Source organism: Amblyomma maculatum, chromosome 6 (genome assembly GCF_055883805.1).
Source record: "Amblyomma maculatum isolate TAMU_Amacu chromosome 6, ASM5588380v1, whole genome shotgun sequence".
Taxonomy (NCBI): Eukaryota; Metazoa; Arthropoda; class Arachnida; order Ixodida; family Ixodidae; genus Amblyomma; species Amblyomma maculatum.
The window spans coordinates 11870053-11897251 of NC_139349.1; the positions used below are offsets into that span (position 1 = coordinate 11870053).

At 47.6% G+C, this 27199-nt stretch overlaps 1 protein-coding gene across 1 annotated transcript in view; it reads right to left on the reverse strand.

Moving 5' to 3' along the window:
* Positions 1 to 650: 650 nt before the first annotated feature.
* The window catches only part of LOC146185079 (uridine phosphorylase 1-like), a 30950-nt gene continuing 4401 nt past the window's right edge, over positions 651 to 27199 (reverse strand). Inside the window, exons 2-8 of the mRNA XM_084606068.1 lie at positions 16747 to 16897; positions 16292 to 16453; positions 15073 to 15187; positions 13147 to 13217; positions 9622 to 9763; positions 8677 to 8823; positions 651 to 1121 (exon numbers count right to left, since the gene is read on the reverse strand). Of these exons, the coding sequence (XP_084462194.1) occupies positions 973 to 1121; positions 8677 to 8823; positions 9622 to 9763; positions 13147 to 13217; positions 15073 to 15187; positions 16292 to 16453; positions 16747 to 16897 (937 nt within the window). The 3' untranslated portion in view covers positions 651 to 972. The remainder of the gene's footprint in view (positions 1122 to 8676; positions 8824 to 9621; positions 9764 to 13146; positions 13218 to 15072; positions 15188 to 16291; positions 16454 to 16746; positions 16898 to 27199) is intronic.

A 27199-nucleotide genomic window follows, 5' to 3' on the forward strand; every position in this document is an offset into this window, starting at 1 on the left:
GTGTGTGTGTGTGTGTGTGTGTGTGTGTGTGTGTGTGTGTGTGTGTGTGTGTGTGTGTGTGTGTGTGTGTGTGTGTGTGTCGCCACTTACAATCACCACTGGTGGCAAATTTATGGTCCACCCGTTTGAGATACAGGGTTGTGATGGTGTCAAAGGAATCGGCACCATATGGCGCATAGAATTGTTTTTGAGCTGAATTCTAATATGTTCGAGGGATTCGCACAGGAGACCTTTGGTTCCCAAAACCGTGATGGACTGCTGCCTTCGAGGGGCCGTGGCGTGCGAAGCGGTCATGGAGAGGTGTGGGTGGTACCATACGAATTTTTGTTTCGTGATGTACACGTTGGTACCGGAATTGAGGACCTCAGATTAAATTCTGTAAAATCGAGCTAGCTCTCTTAATCGTATGCATGCGATGGTCGAGCTTTTTTATTTATTTATGCGCCCTTCACGTGGCATTGCATTGTGATGAAGGCAGTGGTTTCAGTGCCCAGGGCTGCGTACCTGCATTCGATTGCGCGCGGTCTTTAGTTGAGCGCTTGCATTATGCCATCGCGCATGCGCAGAATACAACATGGCTTTTGTCATGTGGGCTTCGCTGCCCCAGTGCCTCGCTCACTTGTAGAGATAAACTACACGTGGAAACACGATTACGTTTTGCACTTCATTGGCATGGTGATGTCGATGCGCATCACGAGACCCATATACGTGTAATGGCCCATGCATGCACTCGAGCTGGCTGCCTTGCTCACCCTCAAATGCAGCTTTATCGGCGCACACAATGCAAACAGCACGCTGAGCGAACGCGCCTTGGACTGCTCAGGGTGAGAAGTTACATCCATTCCGCGTTAATTTATCTCTTAAATATGCAACATTCAACAATAAATAACGTAACGCTAACACCGTAAGTGTTCCCTTCGTTCTGGTCGGATGCCGCACCGGTATAGTGGCGGTTTACGGAGCCTGCGGTTTTCAGGAGCACAGCGTCACCCCCAGCCTGCGTGCCATGAAGTGAATTGCCAGTTGCTGCGGCCGCTGCTGCCACTCGGCCATGACGTCCTTAGGTGCGTCCACCTGGTCTCCCTGGGTCCTGTCCAGCAGGGTGGTGCACAGCACCGCTCCTGCAGAAAGCCACCGCCGAAGATAATCGGTAAAATACATTTCATGAGATCTCATTTTACTCACTCTGCAGGCCTGCATTTTTTCCTTGGACCAGAATAAATATTCATCTACAATCCTTGGACACCGGCCCCATACCTCTTTTTGAAAGCAGCCGGTCTGTATATGTGTGATTTACCCGGGCACTGTCTCTGCTCGTTTCCCCCTCATGCAATTACGGAATCAAACGCAGTGCTACGGTTCCGACACGTCAGACTTCGTGTAATATAATATAATATAATATGATTGGTTCACAGGAAAGGAAAGGCGCAGTATCTGTCACACTTGTTTCTGTGGGCACCTGAACGGCGCCGTAAGGGAAGGGAGGAAAGTGGGAGTTAAAGTATAAAGAGAGAAAGAGGAGCCGTAGTGGAGGGCTACGGAGTAATTTCGACCACCTGGGGATCTTTAACATGCGCTGACATCGCACAGCACACAGACGCCTCATCGTTTCGCTTTGTATGTGAAGCATGTTATATTTTTGAGGTGTAAGGGACCGTTCCGAATGGTGGTTCGAAACAAAAGACCGAATGACCAGTTACGAGGAAGTGACTAAATTTTACCGCCTAGCTCGACGGACAATGCCGCCGCCTCACCCTACCCCGCCGGGGTGGCGCAGTGGTAAGACGGCCGACTACTGTGCCGGAGCTCCCGGGTTCGAACCCGACCTCGGCGGCTGCGTTTCGATGGAGGCGAAACGAAGAGGCGTCCGTGTGCTGTGCGATGTCAGCGCACGTTAAAGATCCCCAGGTGGTCGAAATTACTCCGTAGCCCTCCACTACGGCTCCCCTTTCTCTTTCCACTTTCAATCCCACCTTCCTTCCTCTCCTTACGGCGCGGTTCAGGTGTCCACAGAGCAAGTGTGACAGATACTGCGCCTTTCCCTTCCTGTGAACCAACCAACCAACCGCCTCACCCGGCACTTAGTCGGGAGGAGGCGGTCATCCTAAGGCAAATGCAAGCCGGGTCACTCCTAGCCCTGGCAGTGCTACACGTCCTCCACCCAGACATCTACACGAGTGATATGTGCAGTGTATGTCAAGTGGGTCCGGCGGACCAATGGCACATCATGTGGGACTGTGCCCGACCGAAGCTGCATCCAGGACATACCCGCCGGAACTACAAAGTGCTGTGCAGAATACAGACAAGGACATTCAACTATGGGCCGTCCAGCAGGCCCGGGGTGCGCTCGAAAAGCACAAGCCTCACAACTCACCACGAACGGGCCAAATGAGGTAGTGCAGAGTAGGGATTAGCCCCGGGTAGACGCTTGGCCAGCGTCACGACGCTTTAACCCGTCGTTTGCCGGCTCCCTAATAAAGTTATACATACATACAAGGCAGCAAGAGGAGAAAAATGAAACTTTTCGAATATAACTTCGCTTTCATGCGCTTGACCTATTTGAGATTGCAGAATCTTCTCCGGCACTTGTATGGGAATTCCTATGGCTACGCGCGTTGCAGGTGACCTCGTTGATTGCGTTGTCACATGATATATGCTACACCAACGACGCCGCTTGCACCACAAGCGAGCCACCAACAATTTCGCTTTAAAACGACTGCGACGGCCGCTAGGGTTCGGACCTTGGGAACCATGCAGCAAACGGTGGTCGAAGGCGGTCCTCTGCTACGAACACAGCGCAGAGTGCACCCTCTTTTGGAAAAATAGATTTCCAAGGCAATATCAGCGAAGCGTAAACTTGATTTTGGATCTGTTGGTACATGATACGGGGAAATAGTGCAATCAACACAGGGACAGGCAGGAAACCCACTGCACTAAGTTCCGTCAATGGCTTATTGCACATTGGAAAAGAGGTGTCTTTTTTACCGTTGATGGTTGAACACCGATAATTTGGCATAAAATCGACATAAGAGTTTTGCTGGGACTTAGCGCTGTGTGCCTGTCTGGGTTACGCTATACGTATTCACGCAATAATGTTCAAATGATTATGGTCATCCACTTTAGGCCCAACAATTTCGCTCAAAGATGGCGACTATCACCCCGAAAATGACTCCTCGTTGAGGAGCGACGAAGGCGCTTCGCTAAGGAGACGTTTCTCAAATGTGCTGGAACGCTCGACGCAGACGCCGCGTCGTCTCGCCGCGCTGACTTAATAGAAATGTGCCCTGATTTCCGACACTGTCCCTCCCTTAAAGAATATTGTATACAATATTCTCAATCCCACGAACATCGTGCGCACATGCATGCGCTCACAAACTACATAGGGCAACGGCACACATACACACATCAATAATCAGAGTTTCACTAACTACAAAAATTCGCACACCAGTACAATGATGTTTTCGAACAAAACAACTGACTGTTGTCACGATACACTTCAAAACATATTGCAAATCGACAACACCGAAACACACAGCCTTTCAAATGAAAAGTGCATAAATTCAAGGCATACTTTCGCCTATACTTCCACACGCGACGCGCGCCTTTTGCTTGGATCAGATTATAGTTCCTCTCCAATATTCTTCTGCGCCAGTTCTCTTTCTCAAATGAGAACTGGCGTTTCTTCTCTGGAGAACTTCTCTGGCGTTTCTTCCTCTTGCGCGGCCTTTTCCTCTCTTTTGAGCTTCTCTTACGGGCACGGTTCTCACTTCCTTTTCGCTTTGGAGTCCAGCCTCGGCTGCAACTCCTTTTTGCCTCCTTGTCTCCTTCTTGACTTTGATATGTGGTACTCGTCCAGTCCGGAAGCATCACCAGGGCCAGCGCAATTCATGTCTTTTTCTTGCTTTCTTTTTAGGCCTTTTTTCGGGGCGCCCCTATTCCGATTACAACTACATCATTGTCTTTCTCCATGAAGCGTCTTGTAAAGAATCATTTTGTTCCCGTTCACTCCTTTCAATCTTCTCCCTTTTCTTTATGAAAGAAGAGCTCATTTTTTATTGGAGACTTATTCTCCTCATTTTTAATTACCTCTTGTTCCTTAAAACTTTCCTTGAACTCTCTCATCGCAGTGCAGCTCTCGCTTTCTTCAATGTCTGAATCCTCAATTTTATGATCTGCTCTCTCATCTTCATCCGAGCTTCCGTGCTCACTGGTATTTGACAGCTCCTTGTCACGGTCAGTCTTGCACTCAGACATGGTGCCATTTAACGTAGAGCTATAGAATCCTGCCCCTATTCATCTTCAGGCGACGAGCACATGCTTGAGCCTTCTTGCTCGACAACTGGCTTCGCAGCTTCTACGCAACATGTCGTCTCGGAGGGTACATTCTCACTTTCCTGAAACACCTTAGCACAAGAAAAGTCCTCTCTGAAATTTCTGTTACAGGAATGGACTGTTCCACAACCGTAGCTCTGTAGCTAGTCTCACACTCTTTTGGAGTTGTCACCGAGCGAGTTCGTACACCTTCCCACCCTATATAGGGATAGGTTACCTCCACCGGCTCGGTGATACCCTTCAAACGATGAACTTAAGCCAGCTTCTTGAGAAGAATATCTCTTTCTTTTAAGAATTCTCTTTTTCTCTAACCTGCGTACGTTCCACTCTCTCTCTCATTCTGCCTGCTTCCTGAGTCATACTTTCTCTCTTCTCGTTGCCTCTCTACCTCGGCTTGCTTTCTCTGCCATTCTCTCTTCCTTCTCTTCTTGATGCCTCTTTGCCTCTGCTCGCTTCCTTCGTCATTTTCTCTCTCCTTCTTTAACTTCTTTTTCTCATTGATACACCCATTCTCGCAGTTCTGTTCCTTTACTCTTCCGTAGGCCCAACGCGGTATCTCCTTAAGATTCATCTTGAGTCTGAACTGCCGAAATGCTAACACACAGTACTTCTCGACAGACCCTACACTTAACCGCTTCAGCGCGGCACATCTCGCTATCGCTCTGCTGCTACACTGTTTACGACTTCTTCACAAACCATTCCGACTCGTTCTCCGTCCTCTGAGATTGATTGCACCAAACGCTCTGTCGCGGACGCCAAGTATAATTGTCACTCGTTAATAATTAAATGTTATTAACGATGCGCCACTATTGGTGCGCACACTTCCAAACACCCTGAGAGGGGGAGATGCTCAGGTCTCAAAGGAGATACCCTCTACTTGCGTGGCAAGCGTGGTTGATGTTTTGTGTGCTGCTGCTCGCACCTCGCTTTTGGTCCTGTCGTTTTTTACGACGCCTGGTGTTCAGGCACCCAGGAAATCGCATGTTTGCATTGTTTAACTTGAATTTCAGGTCTTCAAATGTCGCTAATAAATCGCCGATTATATTATGGTATATTGACAGACTAGCGCTCACTTTCATACGCGCGAAACAAATGGTTAACAGATAGCCTGTGCCTGGAGTCGTGTTTAGAGAAATGTTTGCAGCACCCACTGTGCAGCTTTTAAAAGGGTTGCAAGCTCTGCTTCCGCAACGTGGACCTCGTCGACGATGGTGACTGTGACTGTATGCACCATGCGATGTCAGGTGACATCAATCCCGCTACTTATAGCAACAACCTCACTGGTATTGTGGCACTGTTTGTGGGAATCGCTGTCTCTGCTGGGTCAGTGTTTTAACTAGTGTTGCTGCGAGTTAGCAAGTGCTAATGCTCGGCTCCCGGGGTTCACTCGCTGTTCCGCAAGCCTGGGAGATTTGCGAGGGAACGGCGCTCGTCTACAAGACGGCCACATCGTAGCTCTCCAGACGTCGGTCTGCGACAGTGCCCGCTGAACAATGTCGTGCTTGTTTGTTTGATTCTCGCGAGCAATGTTCAGTGTTGTAAAGCTTCTGTGCTTATTGAAGCTTCTTTAGTTGCATGCTTTGCATTGCCGTTCAGTGAACCTATTGTATGTGCATTGTAAGTGTTAGTGTTAATCACTCTGTATCGTCTTTTGCTGTATAAAGTTTGTTTTGCTCGTTAATCATGACTCCGACCCTTACTCTGGCTTGAAGCGGCGAAAGCTGAACACCAAACGACCACCCCCTTCTGTCACTACAGATAGCTGATTTCTGGCTGAGCTTGCCACGCAAGTCGAAGGCATCTCCTTTGAGACCGGAACATCTACCAATAGTGGCGCATCGTTAACGACATTTAATTATTAACGGGTGACACATGCCGAACGCACTTCTCACCTTAGCGGGTACAGAAACCGCTTTTGGAACCCGGAACCTTGAAAGAAATCTCGAGGAAGCGACAAATCAAGGCCCTTGAGCACCTCCGCAAGGAAAAGAGGAATGCACCGAGGATCAGGTGCGCCACATTCGCGCGCTAATCCGGAAGACTATCGGGTGCAACGCAGACGTTAGTCCACTATTGTGACCTTCGAAGAACGGAGTGCAGAACTTCCCATTGCCACTCACCCGGCCAACTACATCGACTAGGCCCATCCAGTTTCCGTCGAAAGCGCGGCCATCGATATAGGGAGCTTGCAAGAAGCGATGCATGCTGGGTAATCCGCCATTATGTTGTCGCTGGCAGCAGACGCGCAGCACGGCACTGCCACACAGCGTCGTCTGCATGGTCGCGTAATGCACGCAGACGATGCTGGCGCGATCGGACAGGCCGACTGTGGGTTCCTCAAGATTCTAAAAATACGTCTGCACGAGTGCGAGAAGGCAAAGGATCCCTCTAGCGACGCCGACGCGAATGGCTCGCAAGAGCCAACAGATGCGAGATCGACGCTAATCCGGGCAAGTATCAAACTACTCGTCAGAATTGAAATCATGAATGTCGGCGATGTCAACGGGCGCCCAGGTCCAGACGCGTAGTGCAGTCAGTCGTTCGCGCTTGAAGAGGCGTCGCTTGAAGAGGTCCGCGTCGCACTACTGCTTTGTGTTTTTCCATAGCGCGCCCGATTTTTCGGACACAGTGTCGACGCGTACGTTCCTCAGGAATCTACCGAAGATTGCACGAACGTAAGGGCAGCGCACGAAAAGCCGGAAGTTTGCTCGGTGGACCGTCGAAAACGACAAACACTTGCTCAATTCAGCCTGGCTGCGCTGCTCGCCGTCTGCTGCCAGCGAAATCATCATGGCGGATTACCCAGCATGCATCGCTTTATAAAAGTTCCCTATATGCACTGGGCAAAGCTCAGATATTTTGTGGAGGCAAGCCAAGACTAAAACGCTAGCTTTGGTATAGAAACCTGAATGGAAGTTCCTTAGCCTGCTACATTATTCCACTATCACGCCCTAAAAGTGCTACATTATTCCACTATCACGATATAAAGTCCCGCTTTAACAAAGCCGTATGGACGTGCCTGCGTGTCGTAGGGGTAACGTGTATACAAAGGGCCCTCTGTCATACTGATTCTGATATCGCCCTCCCATATGAAAGGAGCGACCCGAGTTGGCAGCTCCTGCCCGTGGAATGTGGGTAACGTGAATTGAAACGTCAGGCTGATTCTAATGTCACCCTCCCACATGAAAGGAGAGAACCGAGTTATTGCTCTTTCAGGCGCCTACCGACACTAATGCTGTAAGTTCGAGTTGGTGTCCGTAGTGAAGCGTCCGCATCAAAGCTTTAAGGCAGTCGTCGACGGAAAACGAACCAACGCCCGCCTCGGCTATGTGACTGTGGTGGGGCCAGATGCCTACAGAGCAATTTGCACCATCAGAGTTTTGAATAAAAGACGTGTTTCAATCAGTAAACAGCGTTAAACCGCACGTTCGCCGAAAGCCCCAGCGTTATAACAAAATCTCCTGATTGGTCAACACAGCGAGATGGCGTCACAGGCCGTGACAACTAATGTTGCGAAATGCCTCCCCAGAAAGAAAAGCACTGTATCGAGGAAAATAAAACGCAAAGTGATTTAAACCACCTCCAAGTGTATATGGAGCATGCGCGAAGCGCGGATAGTCGCCATGTTATCGTCGCTGGTAACAGACAACGCAGCGCAGTAAAGGCTGCACTGAATTGAACGCCAGTCCTTTGTCGTTTTCGAGGGTTCACCAAAACACCATGCGGCTACTCGTGCGTTGGCCCTGCGTGCGTACAAGATGTTGCCAGATACCTGCCGACTCTGTGCCCAGAAGATCGGGCGCGCTATGAAGAAAAGGCAAACAGCGCGCAGCGTGAACCCTTTCACGATACGCGCGGACGACTGCACTATGTGTGGACTATGTGGCCGAGTGTCGACATTTATGAATTGCTGAATTCACGAATTCATGACTAGTTCGATATTTACTTCTCCGGATTGGCGTCGCATCTCGCGCCTGTTGGTTCTCCATTCGCGTCGGGTTCACTCAGAGAGCTTGCCTTCTCGCACTTGATTCTTGGAATCCTGAACAACGCGCTGCACGTTAAAGAACCCTAGCCGGTCTAAATTTCCGGAGCACTCCGCTACGGCATCTCATAGCCTGAGTCGCTTTGGGACGCTAAACCCCATAAACCAAGCATCAAATTAGAAAACGCTTGGCGCGCAAAGTGAACTCGAAGCAGCAAGTCTGTGAGAACAGCAGATCGGGCATGTTGGTGATATATTACAAATTAACAGCGGAAACAAAACCTAACGGGAACACGAGAGAAAAGGACGACATAATGTACAAGTCTGTGCAGAGACCTTTCGGCCAGCGGCATACTCACCTTTGACGCCAGCGTGATGACACATAGCAGCGAACTGTGAGGACTCCATCTCGATGTTGACGACGCCCAGGCCACGCAGCCGCTCGAGAAACGCGAACTTGTCCTCCTCCGTGTAGTGGCAGATGGCACCGTCTAACCTCGCCTGGCCTGTAGGACAGAGACGCCTCGGATTCAGCCACTTGTTTCGTACTTCATACGCGGACAGTCACCTTGGAGAGTGCACAGAAGAACTTATATGCAGCCAATATACGAAGAAGGCAGACACCTGCGCCGGCATTCTTTCAACAGCACAAAAATCAGCTCCTCTTGAGAGGAAGGGATCGTAGTCCTCCTATCCTTCACATTTTTCTGTACTAGTAAGCGAGGAACTAGTGCTAACGGCGCTAGTTAATGATAGCAGCTCTAGATAATGCTCTTTTTGATGAGAGGGGAAAAAAAACAATATTTCGGGCCTTGTTCATTGGGCAAAAAACTTTTCGGCTCAGTTTTTTCTTTTGGGTAGTTAGAATTTTCACGCTTCTTTCTGGAGCGACAACATATGAAAGGCTCACGATTATGCAGAACTGTCCATGTATTTATGCTCATTTCTTCAATTCAGTTATAAGAAATATAAAGTCAGTGCTCCAATTTTTTTAAACAGCAGGATCACCAATCGCATAGTTCAAACCTACTTTCACTACGCAGGTCACCGAACAAAAGTCGTGAAACTAATGCGTCACGACTCACAAGGGGCGATCGACTTTTTGTCCTGCGCACGTAAAGACAAACTGGTGTGTGTAGAAAGCGTGCCTCTATATTTGTTAGTGGTGATAGAGCAATAAGAAAGTTGCGTACACAGGATGCTCAGAAAGATGGCGCTGGAAAAAAAAAATATATATATGAAACTGCTCCTCAATTATGGGCTCATGGCGCCCTGTGACAGCCCACGGTGTGGGCAGCGCTTACCTTCGTAGAAGTCATTGGAGCTGAGCGTCTTGCCGGTCACCACGTGTACTCCAGGAAGGCACTCGCATCCTACCGCCACTATTTCGTCGGCCAGCTGCGTGTCCAGCACGCACGGACGACGTACTACCTCGCCCAATATGTGCTATGAGGAAGGGAAAGGATGAATTAGCACTTAGACGACCCGCGCCGCGCGAAGAAGAGGAAACGCATCTCCCACATGGGCTAAAGGTATTCACCGCACACCCCATACCAATGCGCTCTACCGCTCCGTCCGTCACCTCTGCTAGCCTGGATCATTCCCCAAGGCCTTTATCTAGACCCAAATCATTGCTGTACCTTTTTCCTCCAACGTGGCGGAAGGCATATCTAGCCTCGGACCAGCTATAGTCGGTGACACTGATATTCACCGCCCTTAGCGCTGCAAATCAGCAATGTCAGGACTGGAAGGCAGTGGCGTAAATGGAAAGAGGGAGAGGGACAAGGGTCCCCGCTCTCTTTTGAGATTTGTCCTGATCGGCATCGAATGATTCGAGTAGCCGCGGGAGCGAGGAGGCCTCTTCTCTTCCACAGCATGGCTCAGCAGAATCAGATATTAAAAAAACAATACTCTTATAATTAAAACCTATCAAAAGGCATGGTATAACTGCGCGTGATTTATTTTCAAAGCTCTGTTTTCTAGTACGTTAAGGGGCAGTCCTGAGTGTTCGAGGGCCGACCCAACCACGCGAACCCTCGAAAATTTCTTCGTGCATGGTCTTGCTCTTGTTCGGACCTCGACATTTTAATTATGGTTTTGATAGGCACTGACAATTTTATCAACTTACTTCATATTTGCTGATCAACTTTATTTAAAAAAAAAAGTTCTGGAAATTCCTCCACTACGGCCTCTCTGCATAGCCTGAGTCGTTTGGGACGTTAAATCCTACAAACCAAACCTTTATTTGAAAAAAAAAAAAAAAAAAAAAAAAAAAGGAATACGCTAAAGACATTGAGCCATGTACAACGCCGTCACTGTCAGTTTTCGACAATGGCCGATCCGATTATAATAATACAAATGTCTTTTCAACCATCCCGGGCATAAATGAAAACATGGAGGTTGAGAGTACATAGCGAGAAAGCGTTGATGATTAAATGCTGCAGAAAAGCCACTCAGCTCCAAAAAAAAAAAAAATGCTTAGCCGGGACAACGCAAACTTGGTGACTCGCTTAGTCAGTAATCATTTAACGAGATAGCGTTAAAGACCTCCTTCTCGAGAAAATACAGCGCCGTTGTTCTCGGCACCGGCGTTGTGAGCGAAAACCCACGGGCGTAGCTCTGGCAGTTGATAGCAGGCATATGACATGGCCGCGCACTGATTCGTTATGGGTTTCGTGACGTAAACGATACCACATGATGTCACAAAGAGTTGCCAACTGGAGTGGGAGGCTCGAATAGGAATCAATTGCTTCCTGGGTAATTGGATGCCGAGTCAGACAACGGTACTCTTATAGGCCATGCAGTCCCTTTTACACGAGTTGGTTAAAGTGGGTCTTTATATCCATGTGGACTGGCCCCTTTCGAAGAGTAGCTATGATAAAGTGGTAGCTTAGGACGCTATGTTAAGAAGAATTTGTAGGATAGTAGAGGCACTAATTAAGGGATTGGTAAATAATCGAGCAGAAACTACATATACCCTTTAAGTCGGATGTCCCCCGTAACTTTATTTCTGTCTGTATCCTCATACACATAGCATAGAGTCGTAAGATACCACATTACATGGGAAAAAACACTCGGCATAGATATAAACCCCTGCTTTAACCAAGCCTTACGAACGTGCCTGCGTGCCCTAAGGACAGCGAGATCCAAGGCTGGATTCTGATCTCACGTTCCCACCACAGCGGCGAAGCCGACGTTGGCAGCGCCTGCCAAACCGGCCATGCATGTAATGCGGTCGCGTAATGCGGACGCGACGACCAGTCAACACACACGGCCATGTCGATACCACCTCCCAGAGCCATGGGCGGATTTTCCGCGCAAAGCCACAACGCCGTCACCGCATTTTCTGAAAAACTGAAAAATACATGAATCAGCCTGTGTGTTACAAGGGAGTGAAGGCCAAATTTAGGGTTATATCGGTAATGCCAGTTTCCACTTATGAAGTGGAATGATCTTTCATTTCCCTGAGAAGGATGAAAGCGTGGCTTTGCAACGCATGCGTATGGTATAGCGATGGCACAGGTCTATCAAGATGTTAGAGGCAATATTAGGTTGACAGAATTGATTAAAATATTTGTCAGTGTTTGCCCACATCGAAAAGTTATAATTGCGGAGAAATTACGCAAAGCTTTAAGCAACGTGTGCGTGAGTGTGTGAATGCCTGTTGAGTCCGGTGCTAATACGAGCACTGTTTGTTAAACGTGAGAGTAACCTCACCGAGTACCTTTTTTAATATTTTAGTGGTATTTTTCTTTACTTTTTTTTTTGAAATGGCAGTAATTCTACAAGCAACTGCGTTAAAAGCGTCTGTTAACACCGTTAACTCTTTCTTTTAGCTTGTCTTGTCTTATTTATTTAAAAAGAAAAAGCTATAAATAAGAAGGAAATTTGATATTCATAATGGGCGCAGCGGAAGCTACGTGTAACCCCCTGATATTTGCATGGATTTACGCCAATGCTGGAAGGTGAACCAGTGACGACTGGCGAACGGGGTTTTTCAGCGCTGATTAGTTTGCACAGGTTTACGCTGTGGTAAGGTTAACTGTGGACTCATTGCAAAAAAGAAAAAAAATTGTCGCATCAGAATGAAGTGGCTTTCGTAAAATTTCCGAAGACCTACCAGCACAGTGCAACTTGCAGAACCAAAGGCTCCCGAAGAAGAACGAACGAACGGTGAAAGTGGTGGTGAAAGTCATGTGCGTCCACACCTGAGACCAGCGAATTTCGAACGTAGTCATCGCAACTTTGCGTAGTGACGCGGCGTCTTGAGTTTCTCACTCGTTCACTTCGCAGTTTATGATGGTGCTTATGTTACGATGAGTAATAACGACACTAAGATATTGTCGCCAAAGAGTGCTATGGACAACCATAGACCTTTGCATCGCGAGTTAGACACGTTACCCACCAGCGAGGAACGTTTCGTTAACTTTGTTAACTTTAACTTCGTTAGAGGAGGGCCGTGTGTGAGAGTGTCTCGTTACGTGGTCTACTATGCATAATAAATAATTACGAGTGGTAACTATAAAGTATGCTAATTTGTGCTCTAAGTGAGTCCATGTCTACGGAAGGTCTGTCAAGGGTCTCCCCCTCTCCCTTCCCCAAGCGGTCGTATAGTATATACAACGCTGCCGAGTCACAATCTTGAGTTTCTTCGCAGCGAACGTCGTCCTCGGGCTCTGAGAAAAGAAAACGTGAATCTCTAGAATGTTTCGGCAGTATTTAGTCAAGGCCGCTATTGGAAGGAGCTTTGTCGAGGCTATAGAAGAATGTGAACCCCCAAACATTCCCGAACATGCGGCACAAAAGGCAACTTCTAGTCACATGCTTACCATTTCAATTTCCTCCTTCAGGAGGCCGTTCAGGGTCGCAGTGCTGACCACAACGGACCCTGGCGGGATGCCTGAAACAGGTGCGCCGATGAAATCTGCATGACTGTTTAAAATGTTTAACGGGTATGATACACGTGTGCAAGCTCTGGCGCATGTGTATACTCTTTGTCAGATATATTCAGCAAAATTAATGCCAGTTTGATTCGCAAATACAGCACTTTTAGTCCGTCTGGTGCTCATTACATTGGAAAACAACGACAGTCACTGATAGTAGACCATGAATCAGCTGCTGGGGCACTCTTATGTTGAACAGAGGATCGCAGGATCAAATCCTCGCCGCACGGCCACGTTTCGACAGAGGGAGGTGCAAAAAAATAAATAAATAAAACCCGAGTTCCTCGCAGTATCAGTGCAAGCTCAAAGATCTTCAGTTGGTCTCAATCAACCCAGAGCCTCCCACTAGTAGCGTCCCTTGCACGCCAGAGTGCAGCTTCGGTACGTAACAAATAATTATCGCTAAAAGGGTATGCACCCATATACGCAACATCGGCGGCCATATTGTGGGCGTGCAGCACGGCGAAAGGCTACAAACTTAACTAATCTCATTATCATCGCTTTCTCCTACTTGCACTGCTAGAACTGCTGAATCTGTGCTGGGCACTTTATAATGGCGCCCATGACGTCACTAATACCTCCTGTTAAAGTTATTGCTTCGATTTCGCACTCGTATCCCACTTTTGCAAGAGTTTTCTGTATTTCCCTGGCGGACAAAAGAACGGAGTAAAACGAATAGGCGGCTTGCAAGGTTCGAACGTTTCTGTTTTATTTGTGAGGACAGTGCGCTTTCTGCAAGAACCCGAAGCAATCGTTTTGCTGTTTATCGATGTTCGCTGGGCAGTTTATATTTGCCCGCGCAAGCATCATAAGGGCCGCTGCCGGCAGGAAAGACCGTTGAATGCGGCAAGAGGGTTCGTATAGGACATTTGTGTATTAACTCTATGTATAGGACAGACCGCGCTCGTCCGGCCTGGCCCGTTTGGGTAGGCATGTTCAGCTTGGCGCCCTATGCGCGGCTGCAAGCACTGGGCAGTCCTGAGACGGCGTATAAATGAATGCAAAACCACGGCATCACTGCTGATGAATAGAGAAGCGCGAAGTGCTTTCAAAACGGTGTCACGCTGAAGATGCAACGCATGTATTTTTCTTTTAAGAGTAGGGAGAGGTGCGAATGGCATTATATTTAACCTCCATCGCACTTTATGGCGGTCCATTCTGGAGCCAGCTGAGCTGCCCCCACGCTCGAGCGGAGATCGGATGCGTGGGGCGGGCAGAGAGTTCGTCCACTGCAAGACGCTGTGCAGGGTCTTAAGAAGCGGAATTCCGCTTCTAGCTGAAAGACGATCGCTGCCTACTAAACGCCACTACGTCCGAACTGGCGGCGCACAGTGAAGCTATGTGGCAGATATATGCGAAGCACCACCGCCAGGTCACTGTGTATTTTTATTGAAGTTGCTTCCATACGGGGCCGCGCCAGAAACAATACTGCTTTGAACAAAGTGACCGTGTTTCAGCTAGAAGTGGGCACCCTGTACATATGCTGTAAATAGTTCTTGTGCATAAACCATCCGTTAATTGATTCTCTCTTGGGTCTCTGTTCAGTCCGAAGTTTTGAAGAAACGATTACGACGGCCTGAAGGAATCAAGCAAAAAAAAAAAAATTAAGGGATTTTCTTTTTTTTCTCCGTCTTTCCTGCTTTAGTATTTCTGCGCACCTTTGAATGTAGCAAAATAGAAAATAAAGACATTGGTGCTACTAGTTCGGTACAAACCTGGGCCGCTTGTACAATGGTATGCAGGGCAATGAACAATGCAAGAGACGCGGCGTGGATGAAGAAGACAGCGCTCTTCTCTGCCACTGGCGCTCACCGATTCCGCCGCTGGTACCGATGCGGATAAGCACCACGTCCCGGCATCGCGCGTAGTGGATCAGCTTCAGGATCTCGTGCATCAAGATGGACAGCGACGGGGCGCCCATGCCGTGCTGCGGCGTAGACACCAACGATTGGTGAAGTTGATTTCAGTGCGCCAATAACGGCTCATTAGTGGAAAAAACCCCCCTGTGTGCGGATGAAGTGAGCCCAAGTGGAAATGAGCAAATCTGTGCTAACCAGGTGGAAATGCTTAAAACTTGTCTTTCCTGCTGCAGCCAGTGTGTTTCAGGAGTAGTGTTAATCGACGACTTCAATCACGGTGGCGCAATCACCCCCTTTTCATAACACGCTTATAACATAGACTACAGTTAGCATCCAGCAATAACTAGAAATCTGATATCAACAGGGCGGTAAACCTGTATAGGTTTAGTCTTCGAAATTAGCTGTTGAGTAGAAAGTGTGTCCTGTGATCATAAGCGATCATAAAACAGTGCTCGCGATGTTCAAAGCTCGGCAGCGTATATGTGATAGCCAGGTACCGAACAGCAACGCCGTGAAGGCGTCTGGACTTGCGATAAACATGCCGTAATATACCTGCCTTGAACACTATGCTTATGTCCAGCTACATTAAGAAGAAGTAACTAGATATCTATTTACTTAAATAAATGCACGTAGATGTGGCAGCACAATCTACACAGTCAAGCAAACCTAAGCAAAATAAGTATACTAGCTCACCTGCGTAGCGTTTAGTTTACGAAGCAAACCAGATTTAACTCTGTATCCTATGCGACTAGTTACAGTCATGCATATTATTCTTTGCAAATACCTGCCCAGCGTAAACAATCAGTCAGTTCTATTCATTCAAAAATATAGAAATTCTCAAAATATCTCCTGCCTCCCTAACCGCCGCCAAAAGTCCCACGATACGGCGGCAGAGCACCCTCACTTCTCGCACTGTTCGTCATCTGCGAAATAAGGATGAGGAGGGGTACTTGTGCCTTCTTCCACACTGGCCCATGCTAGAATGTTTTCTACTAGAGCAGCGTAATCCATGTTTCGGACAGAAGACATCATCATGTTCGACGATAGAGTATTGCAGACCCCTGTTAACATGTAGATTCCAAATTTCTATACCCGAAATACGACTTGAGCTTCTGGCAGCTATGCTGGGCAACCTCGTGAAACGACATGCATGCTCGAAGTTAAACACTCACGCTGACGGAGAGCAGGGGCCCGCATTTGTACATGGAGTAGCGGTACGACCGGTGGCTAATGTCGCACAGCTCGGCGCCCGTCGGCAGCTTGATGCCCAGGCGGCGCCGTGCAAGGTGCGCGAACTCCTGCATCCTGGCTGGTGTGCCACCCATGCACACGAACTGCGCCAAATGAATTAGAGTCTCTGCTGAAATTTTCAGAAATAAATTATGGTGTCCGAGCTTTTTCGCAAAGCACAGCGGCTAGCTGACTTAGGTCAATGCACTTTAATATATTTCTTTATTACATTTCAAACAAAAAAAAATTGAAAAGATTTTACAAAGCACTGGACAAACGCTTGTGGTCTGTTCACCTATGTATCTTATTATCTTATCTGTCGTAAGAGGTAACTACTCCAGTTGGAGCCCAAGCTGGAAAGGCCGCAAGGGCATAAATGTGAAGACAAACTACGTACTTTGACATCTCCGAACATCTCCTGTAGGTTGTGCGTATCCGTCGCCAAGGCTAGGTGATAAAGGTGGTCGGTCGCCATCTTGGACAGGTGCGGGTTGTGCAAGAGCAGGCGGCCATCGTCGACCTGCTCGTCACCACCATTACCGTCGAGTCTGCAACGAGACACGAAGACGCTAGTGTTGTTATTGCACTTTGAGGGAACCGTATCGACGGTGTTGGCTTCTTCAGTGATGACATGTCGGGCTCAATTCAGTTTTATTTCTCCTGTTCACTATACTTCCGAGTATCTTGTTTGGTTTAGTCTTCTTTAAATATTTAACTTCCCAAAGCAAGTCAGGCTATCAGTTACGCCGCAGTGGGGGGCTCCGGGAATTTCAACCACCTGGGGTTCTCTAACGTGCACTGCCATCGCACAGCACAAGGGCGCCTTGCTTTTCGCCTCCATCGAAAAGCGGAAGTCGCGGCCCGGATTGAACCCGCATACCCGGGATTCGCAGTTGAGAGCCTCTTACACCTCGGCTTGAAACTTTCAGTATCAGTGTTTGCACACACGTTAGCTTGTGCGCGCAACTTTCTCGCGTCTGCATTTTCCCTTGCAGCATCCACACACGTCGTGTTTGGTCCAGACATGCAAGTCATCGGAGCCGAGTAACGATCTTGCTTGTGCCTGACTCGATCTTGATTGGCCCGCCAGATCGTGACGTCAGTCCACATTCCAAACAGTGCTGCTCCATGGTATTATCGGTCTAACCAGATTAAACCCCGGATATTTTTGCTTCGAAATCATTACTCCACACGATCAAATACAACTGTTCATATTGTTGCTTACATGTCAAGCTCGGACGAAAAAATAAAAAGGAAACTGTCGGAGCTCATTCGAAACCAGGAATACCCCGTGGGAAGCGAGGTGGTGGTAGCGGTAACATGTCTTAGCTATCGCCGCTTTTTTTCTTCTTTTTTTTTTTTTTTTGCACATCGTCGTCTCCATCAACTTCCATCTGCGTGCAACATATTTTGCACGTCCTACTGGGTTACTCGGTTCAAGCACTTAAAACCATACAATTTTTTTTTTTTTTTGTAACATGCACCGTGTGTCCGACCGAAAATTGTAGAACGTACGAATATGAATTGGCGGACTAATGTTGCAAGAGCGTAAATTGGACACTGTCATTTATTTTCCGAACGATATTAGAGTTGGAGTTTATTTATTTATTTCTACAAGAAAGGGGAAGCCAAGGCAAAAGGCAACAAGCCTGACTGGGACTTGGCTCCCAATCAATAAGAGTTCCAACCAGTATATAGTAACTCTTGTGTCCCTCACTCTCCAGTGTATACGGCTAATATATGCATTGTTTTCGCTGGAAGAATAGGCGCGAAATTCGCCGCGTCACTCGCTCTGCGAACGCTGATCGCAGAAGTACGCGTCAATAGAAAAGTCAGTGCTCGCGTCGGGCCGGAACAGTCGCGGTAGGCTGCATTTTTCGTTACCGCCGCGTGGGTGGCTTATGAAACATTCTATCGAACGCCAACCAACCGTTACCTAACAACGAGGAGCAAGCTCAGTATGCGGGCGCCAACACGACAGACGATCACCCGCTGCTTTAGCTAGTACACTGTAGTTGCAGGGCAGAGCAAGAAATCTGGCTAGGAACAAAGCCGCTGAGTTGTCACGTTATGAAACAACTATTTCGTCTAGCATTCTGCGAGCTCCACGAAGCGTTACACGCGCATACGGTACGCAAGCTCCAAGCTGCGAAGAGCATTACGGAGCCATTCATATCCTTTGGAAAAGGTATCCGATGACGATGTCGACAGCGCGAGTCCGGACCATGATCGTACGAAGTGGATAAAAGCGAGTACCCGAAATGCTCAGCTTAAAAAACAATTAAGAAGAAGAAGCATTTCCGATGTACTCTTCGTCACGCGCGCCTATGCTTCAACGTTTCCGAAACTTCATGCTTTGTCGCCTTTATTTCGACTGAATATTTGCAGGGTATCATGTTCTACAGTATTTGATGTCTGGCCTTAACTGCATCATCTTTTCCGATCGTTAAGCAGGATTCTGCGCTCTGCGTTGAATAAGGAGAGAAATGTTAAAATGGAAACTCCATCACTTTGAGAAGACGATATTCAGAGATTATATTCTATATATAGTAGCGCATGCCAAATCTTCCGCGCTAGCATTCAAAATTATGACGTAATCTACGAACAACGTCAGCTTCTTCTCGCATTATTGGAGAAGTGCGAAGAAGTAATGCCGTCACAGACAGCAATATTTCTCATTTCCACTGCCTTCACGCGGTGCGTCGTCGGATGCCGCCAAACAAAGCTTCGAGGACTTTGCTTTCGGCGCGTCGTTTTTGAGTGTGAAATGCGTTCAACTGCCGTTGACGGCGCGCCGCCGGTGACCTTGGCACTAGAACGGAGAAGAACACGAAAGCAAACCTAAACGTTTCCAAGTTTCGTGGTTTACACCCTGATGCCTATATATTCTTCGCTGCCGCTGGAACAGCGCATGCGTCAACAAGGGACTTTCCGTGGTGGGCAAAGCTAGCGAGCGGTGCGAAAGAGTCCACACTCTGCCCTGCAGCTCAAGCGGCGCATGAGAATTCCCTGTGGCACTATGCGCGGGGAGCCAGTGATTTTGTTTTTATTTCTTAAACGCAAACGTGTCTATACGTTACGAATTCTGCACTGATACCATACATGATGCCATCGTGCACCTCACACACGAAACTACGCCTTGCCGAAAAGCCTGAAACCACCACGTTTTCAGTTGCCGAATATGTCACCGTGATAGCCCAAAGAGATTTTGCATTATTTGCCTGAAAGTTGCGCACACTCGTTTCATTTAAGCTCTTGGAATTTTAAAATATCTGCATTTGCCCTTTAATGAGCGTTACTCCCTCACAACCTCACTCCTACATTAAAATTCGGCTGTATACGGCTCTTTCTAGGTGCGTTACTGTTTGTCCAGCAGCAAAGGGCTCATTCACTACTGAGTTAATTTATTTATCATAAGCTTCTGCGCCACTCAGTTAAAACTCGTGACGCCTACACCGAAAATGACTCCGTTGTCACCGTTTCGAAGTAAATGGCGATTAGCCCTGACTTTGAGATGCGTAGAAAAAAGAAGGACGTTTACGCGCCGCAGCTTAACTGCAAAATCAACTGGTGTTGACGTAACTTGTATTACATTTCTATGTTGTTTCCTATCCCATAAAATCCCCAATTAAAGTTTTCCTGCGCACCCCTTAGTGGCACTGCGGTGCCTTCAAGTTTCATGCATCCACTTTATTCATCGCGTGCCTTATCTATCATTAGTGCCACGCGTGGAATAAAGCAAGTTCCAATTGATGGCTGCAACTTCCAGTGTAATTTCATGCGATGTAGACTGATCCTTGCTGAGGAGCGCCGCAGCTGGCTGAATGACTCTGACCATAGGAGAGCTTCATTCGTCAAGCACAGGGGCAATCATATTTCGTACCACGTCTCCCACCAGTGTGCTGTGCAATGTCAGTACATGTGGAGAAACCCAGGTGGTCGAAAATTGATTCGGTGACATGTACTATACGCCACCTCTTTCTGTGTTCTTTATTTTACTACCCTCCTCTATTTTTTCTTTCCCGGCGCTTTTGAGGTGTCCACTGGGAAGTGATACAGTCACTAAGCATTTTCTTTCCGCATAACAAGTTTTCGCATTACGTCTCCGGGAAGTATAGAACACAACTAAATGACAGCCGAGTCTACATATAGTAAATGTAGTCTTACAATACGCAGCGTTACCAGGCGTGACTAGGTTCTAGCCAGGCGTGGCACTGGTAGGCAGTGTCAGCGTTCGGTTACATGTTTCATAAATACCTTCGCAAGCATGCAGGTGAGTCCTGCGGCCTCTTCCTCCTTCATTCTATCATTCAGGCAGTGCAATGCGAGGTTGCCTGGTGCTTTGACTGAAGAGCATTTGTGCTGATGCTCCCTCAACTTCTCTGTCGAGCACCTCCCAGTCTCCCATTTAAGACGGGCTGCGTGACAGTGGTTCCACTGCATATTGCTACCACCGCTTAGAAGGCATCCGTCCTGCTTCATTCAGTCAACAAGGTGTGCAAGGGAGCTGTGACATGCATTGGGATGCCTCGGTCACGCTCGGTGAGGTCATCAGAGGCAAACTTATTGCACACGATCAGTGGAGGAAAGAAAAAAAAAAAAAAAAAAAGCTTGGCCACTGAAGACGAAACGAACTGCAAACATGCGCATGGGCGTGAATATGTCGTAGATTTCATTTGCCTGTTCTTTTTTCTGAAGCCTTCCTTCATTCTTGTGTATTAGTGGGTTGAAAATTAAAAGCGGCCCCAGTAATTTCCAATTTCTAACAGTGAGCAGCGGGAAGCATTGAGGACCAGCTCAGGCTTGGAAGATGAAGCCAGCGGTAGCTGGTTGCTTCATGCCCAGCTATTCGCAAAATACATAGCAAACCCAGCCTGAGGTCCCATCCACGAGTAGGGGTTCCCTTTCGTGTTAATAAATCCTTTTAGGGGTTATCATCCTCGACAAAATTATGAACAAAAGCAAAAATAAATATCGCTTGCTTCGCGTCGTGTCTCCTCATTAGAGTTCTAGGTCCCAAAGCATTTTTCATAAAAAGTGGATTTTCATGCCAAATACTGTCGCGTTTCTCCTTTTCAAAGAAAGACGGACGCAGCTCAAGCAACATTTTGCAGCCATTGTCCTAAGCAGTTCATCGCTCATTTTCACTGGGCATTCGCAGATGGCGAAAGGGCGCCCACAAAAACATTGCACATTTGTGAAGCTCATGTGAAGAGGAAGGCTAGGACCATGTGCTGGGAAGCGCTTGCGGATTCCAGTGTGTTTCCTGAGAATTTCACAGCATTCACGTTTTTCTTTTTTTTTTCTTGCGGCGGGTCCAAGGTGTAGCAGTCATGTATGAGTTCCTTTACGAGAATGTGTCCTTGGTGCACATGTCACAGTCGAGTTGCCGCATACAAGCACAGACAGGCATGCACGGATGAGCAGAGCGCGTTCATCCCCGTCACTGCAACGTCACTCAGGATCGCATGGCGATTTATTCCCGTCTTCACAATGTTGGGAGTCTGGAATGTGCGTGCAGTATCGGAGGGCTCACCTTTAGTATGCGCGCCTATTGACTGCATCGCGTTCGTTGACGTCCTCAACGTGTCGCAAACCACCTCGACGATTCAACCACACGTGTTTACCCTCGAAAGAACCATCTATAACGGAGCCTATAACTATTTGCCATTTCCGATTGCGACTCACGTTGCTGTCCAAGACATAACATTGGTTGCAGTCGACGCGTCAGGAAGAAGCTAATCACAAGCATCAGCTTCGGACTCCGCGCACATCCGCCGCTTCTTTTAAGAGTTTTACCTTGATCGCAGCCTTGTATGCCCTTTCGGATACATTCGATGCGTCGGTGACGGCCTCGACTATCCGATCTTAAGCGGGGTCATCTGCCGCTCTCACACGGTTTCATACTCTCAGCGACCAAAACTATTGCGACGCTATCTAACTTTCCAGCTCGCCGCTCGCACATCACGGTTTCTCGAAAGTCAGTACCTGCGTGCTTCCTTTAACGAAGCCTGACCAAGAACCCATAATTATCAACGCAACGCGCTCCCAAACAACTGGATTGAAATTCTGAAATTTCTAGAATATAGCGGCGGCATTGAGAGGATCCCTGCTAGGTTTCCTCAGCGATAATGGACATCTATAGCTACCCTAAAAGCCACTACTGCTCTTGTGGTGCTGCACTAATCTCCCACAGTCCTTCGACATTTCTGAAACTCGCCATAGAGACCTTCTTGCGAACTTTTACATTTTAATTGCTACCACCTGCTGATAACCTTAGCGAGTGCAAAACGTATTTCATGAGAAATCCTGCTCGCCGTTCCATTAGAACGGACAATATAATATAAGGACGAAGTGAAGTTGGTCTGTAGCGATTATCCTTCTAAAATCTCATTAACACCCCTACTTTAACTGAAAGCGACGCGTTTGTAAGTAGGAAATGGCAAATAAATATGCAAGCGTCGCCGTCACCTGCCGATTTCGTAAGTGAAATAAATCCACGCATTATTCCTTATTTTTATCGCGGATCACAAAGGTCGCCTGAAAGCGACGATCAAGTGCGGTGTCGTTTACAGTGCGGGCATCATGAGTTTCAATACAGCATCGGGAAATATTCCTAATTGCAACCCTGCCGACAAAAAAAAAAAAAAAAGAGAATCCATCTGAAAAGCCTCATAAAAGCTCCAGAAATAGAGGCAATAAAAGCCTGACAAATATCGGCATGCTCAGATTGAACGATGCAATCGATTTTTACTTAGAAAACAAAAAATTAAACTTGCTGTCCAACTGAATTTAAATTGAACAGTAATTGAATTGAGCCGTTGTCAATGTGGGCTTTGTTACGCTCGCGCACAACGTTTTCGCGACCTCACTATATGTATACGTTGCAGAGAGCACTATAAATGCGTACTTCATGCTTAAGCCCGCGTGGATGACGATTACGCTAATCCACGAGCTTAAGCTTGATCTACAAGCTTAATAAGCTTACAGTGCGCACATTCCGCGCGGGCCTTAGCTGAACAGGAAGAAGAATAGGCAATGGACGAAAAATAAAATGAATGGTCTCGACAGAATGCGGGAACATTTACCAAGAAGACGAAAAGCCGAGGAGCTAGTCCAACCAAGTGTGCGCTTTCCAGTCCCATCACACTGAGCTATACGTAGGCTTGAACTATTGCCGCGAAACCTTCAAAACTGTATTTGTTGTTTTTTAGCAGCCGTCGGCTTACGGCCTTATCACTCTGATTCTGGATCGCGTATCAGTTCTGTATTCTTTGTTTGTTAATGCCCGATGTCGCTAGTCACACCTTAATCAGTTTCGTTGTAGCGCAAGATGCACCGAGATCTGTCTCGAAGATTTCGGCCACTCGTGCCTTTCTACAATGTTCCAGCTTGTGAGCAGTTTGCGACGTCATTTAGGTAGTTCTGAGCAGCCTTTAAATTGAGCGTTGACGAGTGCGACGGGCATTCTTCGTCCGACGATCGACGAGCACGTTTGTTGCTATCGCCGCCGCCGAGTTGCTTAGTTCTTTTGCGGGCGCAAGTCAGCCCAATAAAGAATTTCTTCAGTGCAATCACCGACTCTTCATTTGTGTCATCGACCTTGTCATCACCACGTGACACTATTATAAGCAAGAAAAAGGATCAGTATACGGAGAAAAGTCCGCACCAGCCAGATGGGTAAAAATGCACTTCCTAAGAACATCCGAAATTCAGAAAAATACGTCCGTTGCTTGGGTTTACAAGGATAGGATAAAAAGACGGCACAGCTCCTTGTAAGCCATAGTAACGCGCGTATTATCTTAATAACGCTCCAACTAGCCCAATCACAAGCTCCACATCCAAAAATTAGTGCACCTTGTCAATTAGCATGCTGATGCAGCTGAAGATTGGCTCGTAATGTTGGCGTCATAACACTCAGTTGTTATGCATGTAAAAACCGGAGGCGAAGGCATCGAGGCATCCTAGACAGACACACTACTACAGCGGAGCTGCTGGCGGCGGCGACTCATTCTTTCATCGGCAGCCTTCTCAACGCATTCTTTTATTTGTATGTTTCACTTGACCGCACATCAAAGCTGCCCTTTTCTCGTGGGTTTCCCCGCACTCACCCTCCCCCCTCACAAACCCGTCCCCTCCTATTGTTTTTTTTTTTTTTTTTTTTTTCTGAAAGCAAGATTCAGGATCTCAGATTTCCTCTTCTTTCTTCTTCTTTTTTTTTTTTTTTTTTTTTTCATTAGTGCGCCATTGTTGCCGGGCGCTGCAGTTCCGCCTATGTGCGGGCGCCACGTCTTGCGTCGTGACCGACTGCGTGCGCCGTAAAAGCGTCGGCGTTTCTTCACGTCCCCTCACTTCACTACATCGCAGGTCGTTCTCCTCTCACCCTACTACTTATGTTTGTCTTTTTTATAATTTTTTGTTTTTACTCCGCCGCCGGTGCACACGTCTTCTACTGCAATGACACCGCGATGAGGGAAGACTCGCAGCCCGTGGAATGTGACGGGTGGTGGCCTTGCTTCCTGAGACATCTGATGCTGGCTCATTTGGTGAGAAACTCGCGCTTTTAAGCGCATCCAGCTATAACCTCTTCAAGACAGAATTTAGTCTAGCGCATGAAAAATAAAAGAAAAAAAAACTGAGCTCGAAATGGAATTAATAGTTAAACGATTCGCGCATTCGCAAAGTTGTTACATTTAAAAATGGATGCGTAGGTGCCAAGCCGAGAAGTAGCACCACTTCAATCCAACCGTGTGCCTGCGGTACAGCAGCAGTGACCATGCAAGGGGATGGGGATGCAATGAAGGTGACATTTTCATCAAGTCAACAGACGGACAACAAGTCGATGGAAAAGTTTTCAGAACACGGCTGAAGTAGTTGGCTGAAAATATGTCACCCTGGTCATGCAGTGACTACGCAACACTCGCGGCATGGAGAAATTGGCGCCGCGAGGGCATCGCGGGAGAAGCAAGAAACGCGCCGGTGATCGTGTGCAGCATGAACCACAGCGTTGTCAGTACAATCTTACGCATGCTGCCCACTGTGGGCTGGAAGCGACGATACCAAGGCGACGTAAATGATTGTCTACTGCTGGTGCTCTCGTTAGCCGACCCCATCGAAGATCCTTCATTTCATTTTATTTATTATACTGTATTACTGTTAGCCTTTGCAGGCTGTTACAGCAATGGAGAAGAAACAAAATGCACTTTCAAAAAGAGAGCAAATTTCACGAATTATAAAAGTCCGACACAAAAAATACAAACAAATGCACTGCTAATTGCATATGCAATCCTAAACTCCAAGACATTTTTTTTTTCTTTTAGGAAAAGAAAACGTGGTAATTAAATGCCTCACTTCCGGGTGGACACTTCAAGTGCGCCAAGATAGGAGGCAGGATGATGAGTGAAAGAAGAAAAAAGTGCAGGAATGGAGGACTCTGCAGTCATTTCGACCACATGAGGATCTTTAAGCTGCGCCGACATTGAACAGTACACGAAAGCTTTTGCATTTCGCCGCAATCTAAGCTCGGGTGCATCTGGCGAATTCGAATCCGAGTACTCCATACCCACCGTGATGGCGTAGTGGTTAGGGCGTTCGACTACTGTGCCGCCTGAGGACGTGGGATTGATTCCCGGCCGTGGTGGCCGCTTTTCAGTGAAGGTGAAAAACAAGGCGCCACTGTGCTGTGCGATATCAGCGCACATTAAAAAACCCCAGGTGGCAGAATTTCCGGGGCCTTCCACTACATAATCTTTCACAGCCTTAGTCACTTTAGGACGTTAAACTCCACAAACCAAACCAAACCCTTGTATAGTTCAGCTCTGCAGCCGAGCATTCTTTTTAACCCACACAGCTTCGCCCTTGCTAGCGGACTAGGGAACGGTTGATAGCTTTTTGGCTATCAACCGTCAAGAAAAAGCAAGTGATAAGAGAGGGGGTAATCGCGACTACCCAGCACTAGAGAGAGCTGGGCCGGCTTGCACGATAAAGTCCGAGCTATGTCCAGACTTAAATGGTGTCTTTAGAAAGACCAAGCTTATTTAAGACGGCTCGTGTTCCGAACGTCGAACGCTTCGGGTTCATGTTCACCAGAGTGGCTTCTCAGAACGGCCTCAGCAACCACTTGGGGCATTTTTCCTCGTAACACAATCTTAAGCCGCAAAAGTAATGGCACGGATTTTACACAACGCAAAATTGACGGAATGTGTACATCTTACAGCAGGGACAGTGCCAGCGCATCCCTGTATTTCTCTAATTTCTCTACTTAGACACCTGGCGTCATTGTGTCTTAACCAAGACAGCACTAGTGTCGTAATCATACAAGCGACTTATTCAAGTCAGGACTGAAGCCCAGTCTTGACTCCAGTCTTAAGCGGCCATGCTAGTGGCCTATTCTTAAGACTCCAGTTAAGTCTGGACTTAGCTAAGACAGTCTTAAGATTGTTTTGTGCAAGCGGGCCCTGGTGTCTAATCCGATCTCACAGCTTGCGTCGTTTTCTTCTGCTGCCTTAGCTGCTATCGACATCAGAGCCGGCAGAATAGCCCGCTCCTACCCCACTCGTATGCAGGTAAAGAGGCATTGGAATAATTCCAAACAGATGGTACCGTTCGTCATTCTAAGACAAAAGAAAAACATGGAACCTCTTACAGCACAGAAAATACACTAAAGGCAAGAGGAGGCCGATACAGTGTGCGGTTGCAGGTGCTTCTCCATCCGCCTATTCACTCCCTAATCTCTGCGCTCGCGTCTAGATTTCCATATTCGCCAAAAGTAAGAGACCGCGTTTTTCTTTCCTTTTAACCTAACGAGACCTAAGTTTAGTCCAAGCTTTTTGTCTGACGGTAAATGGCCG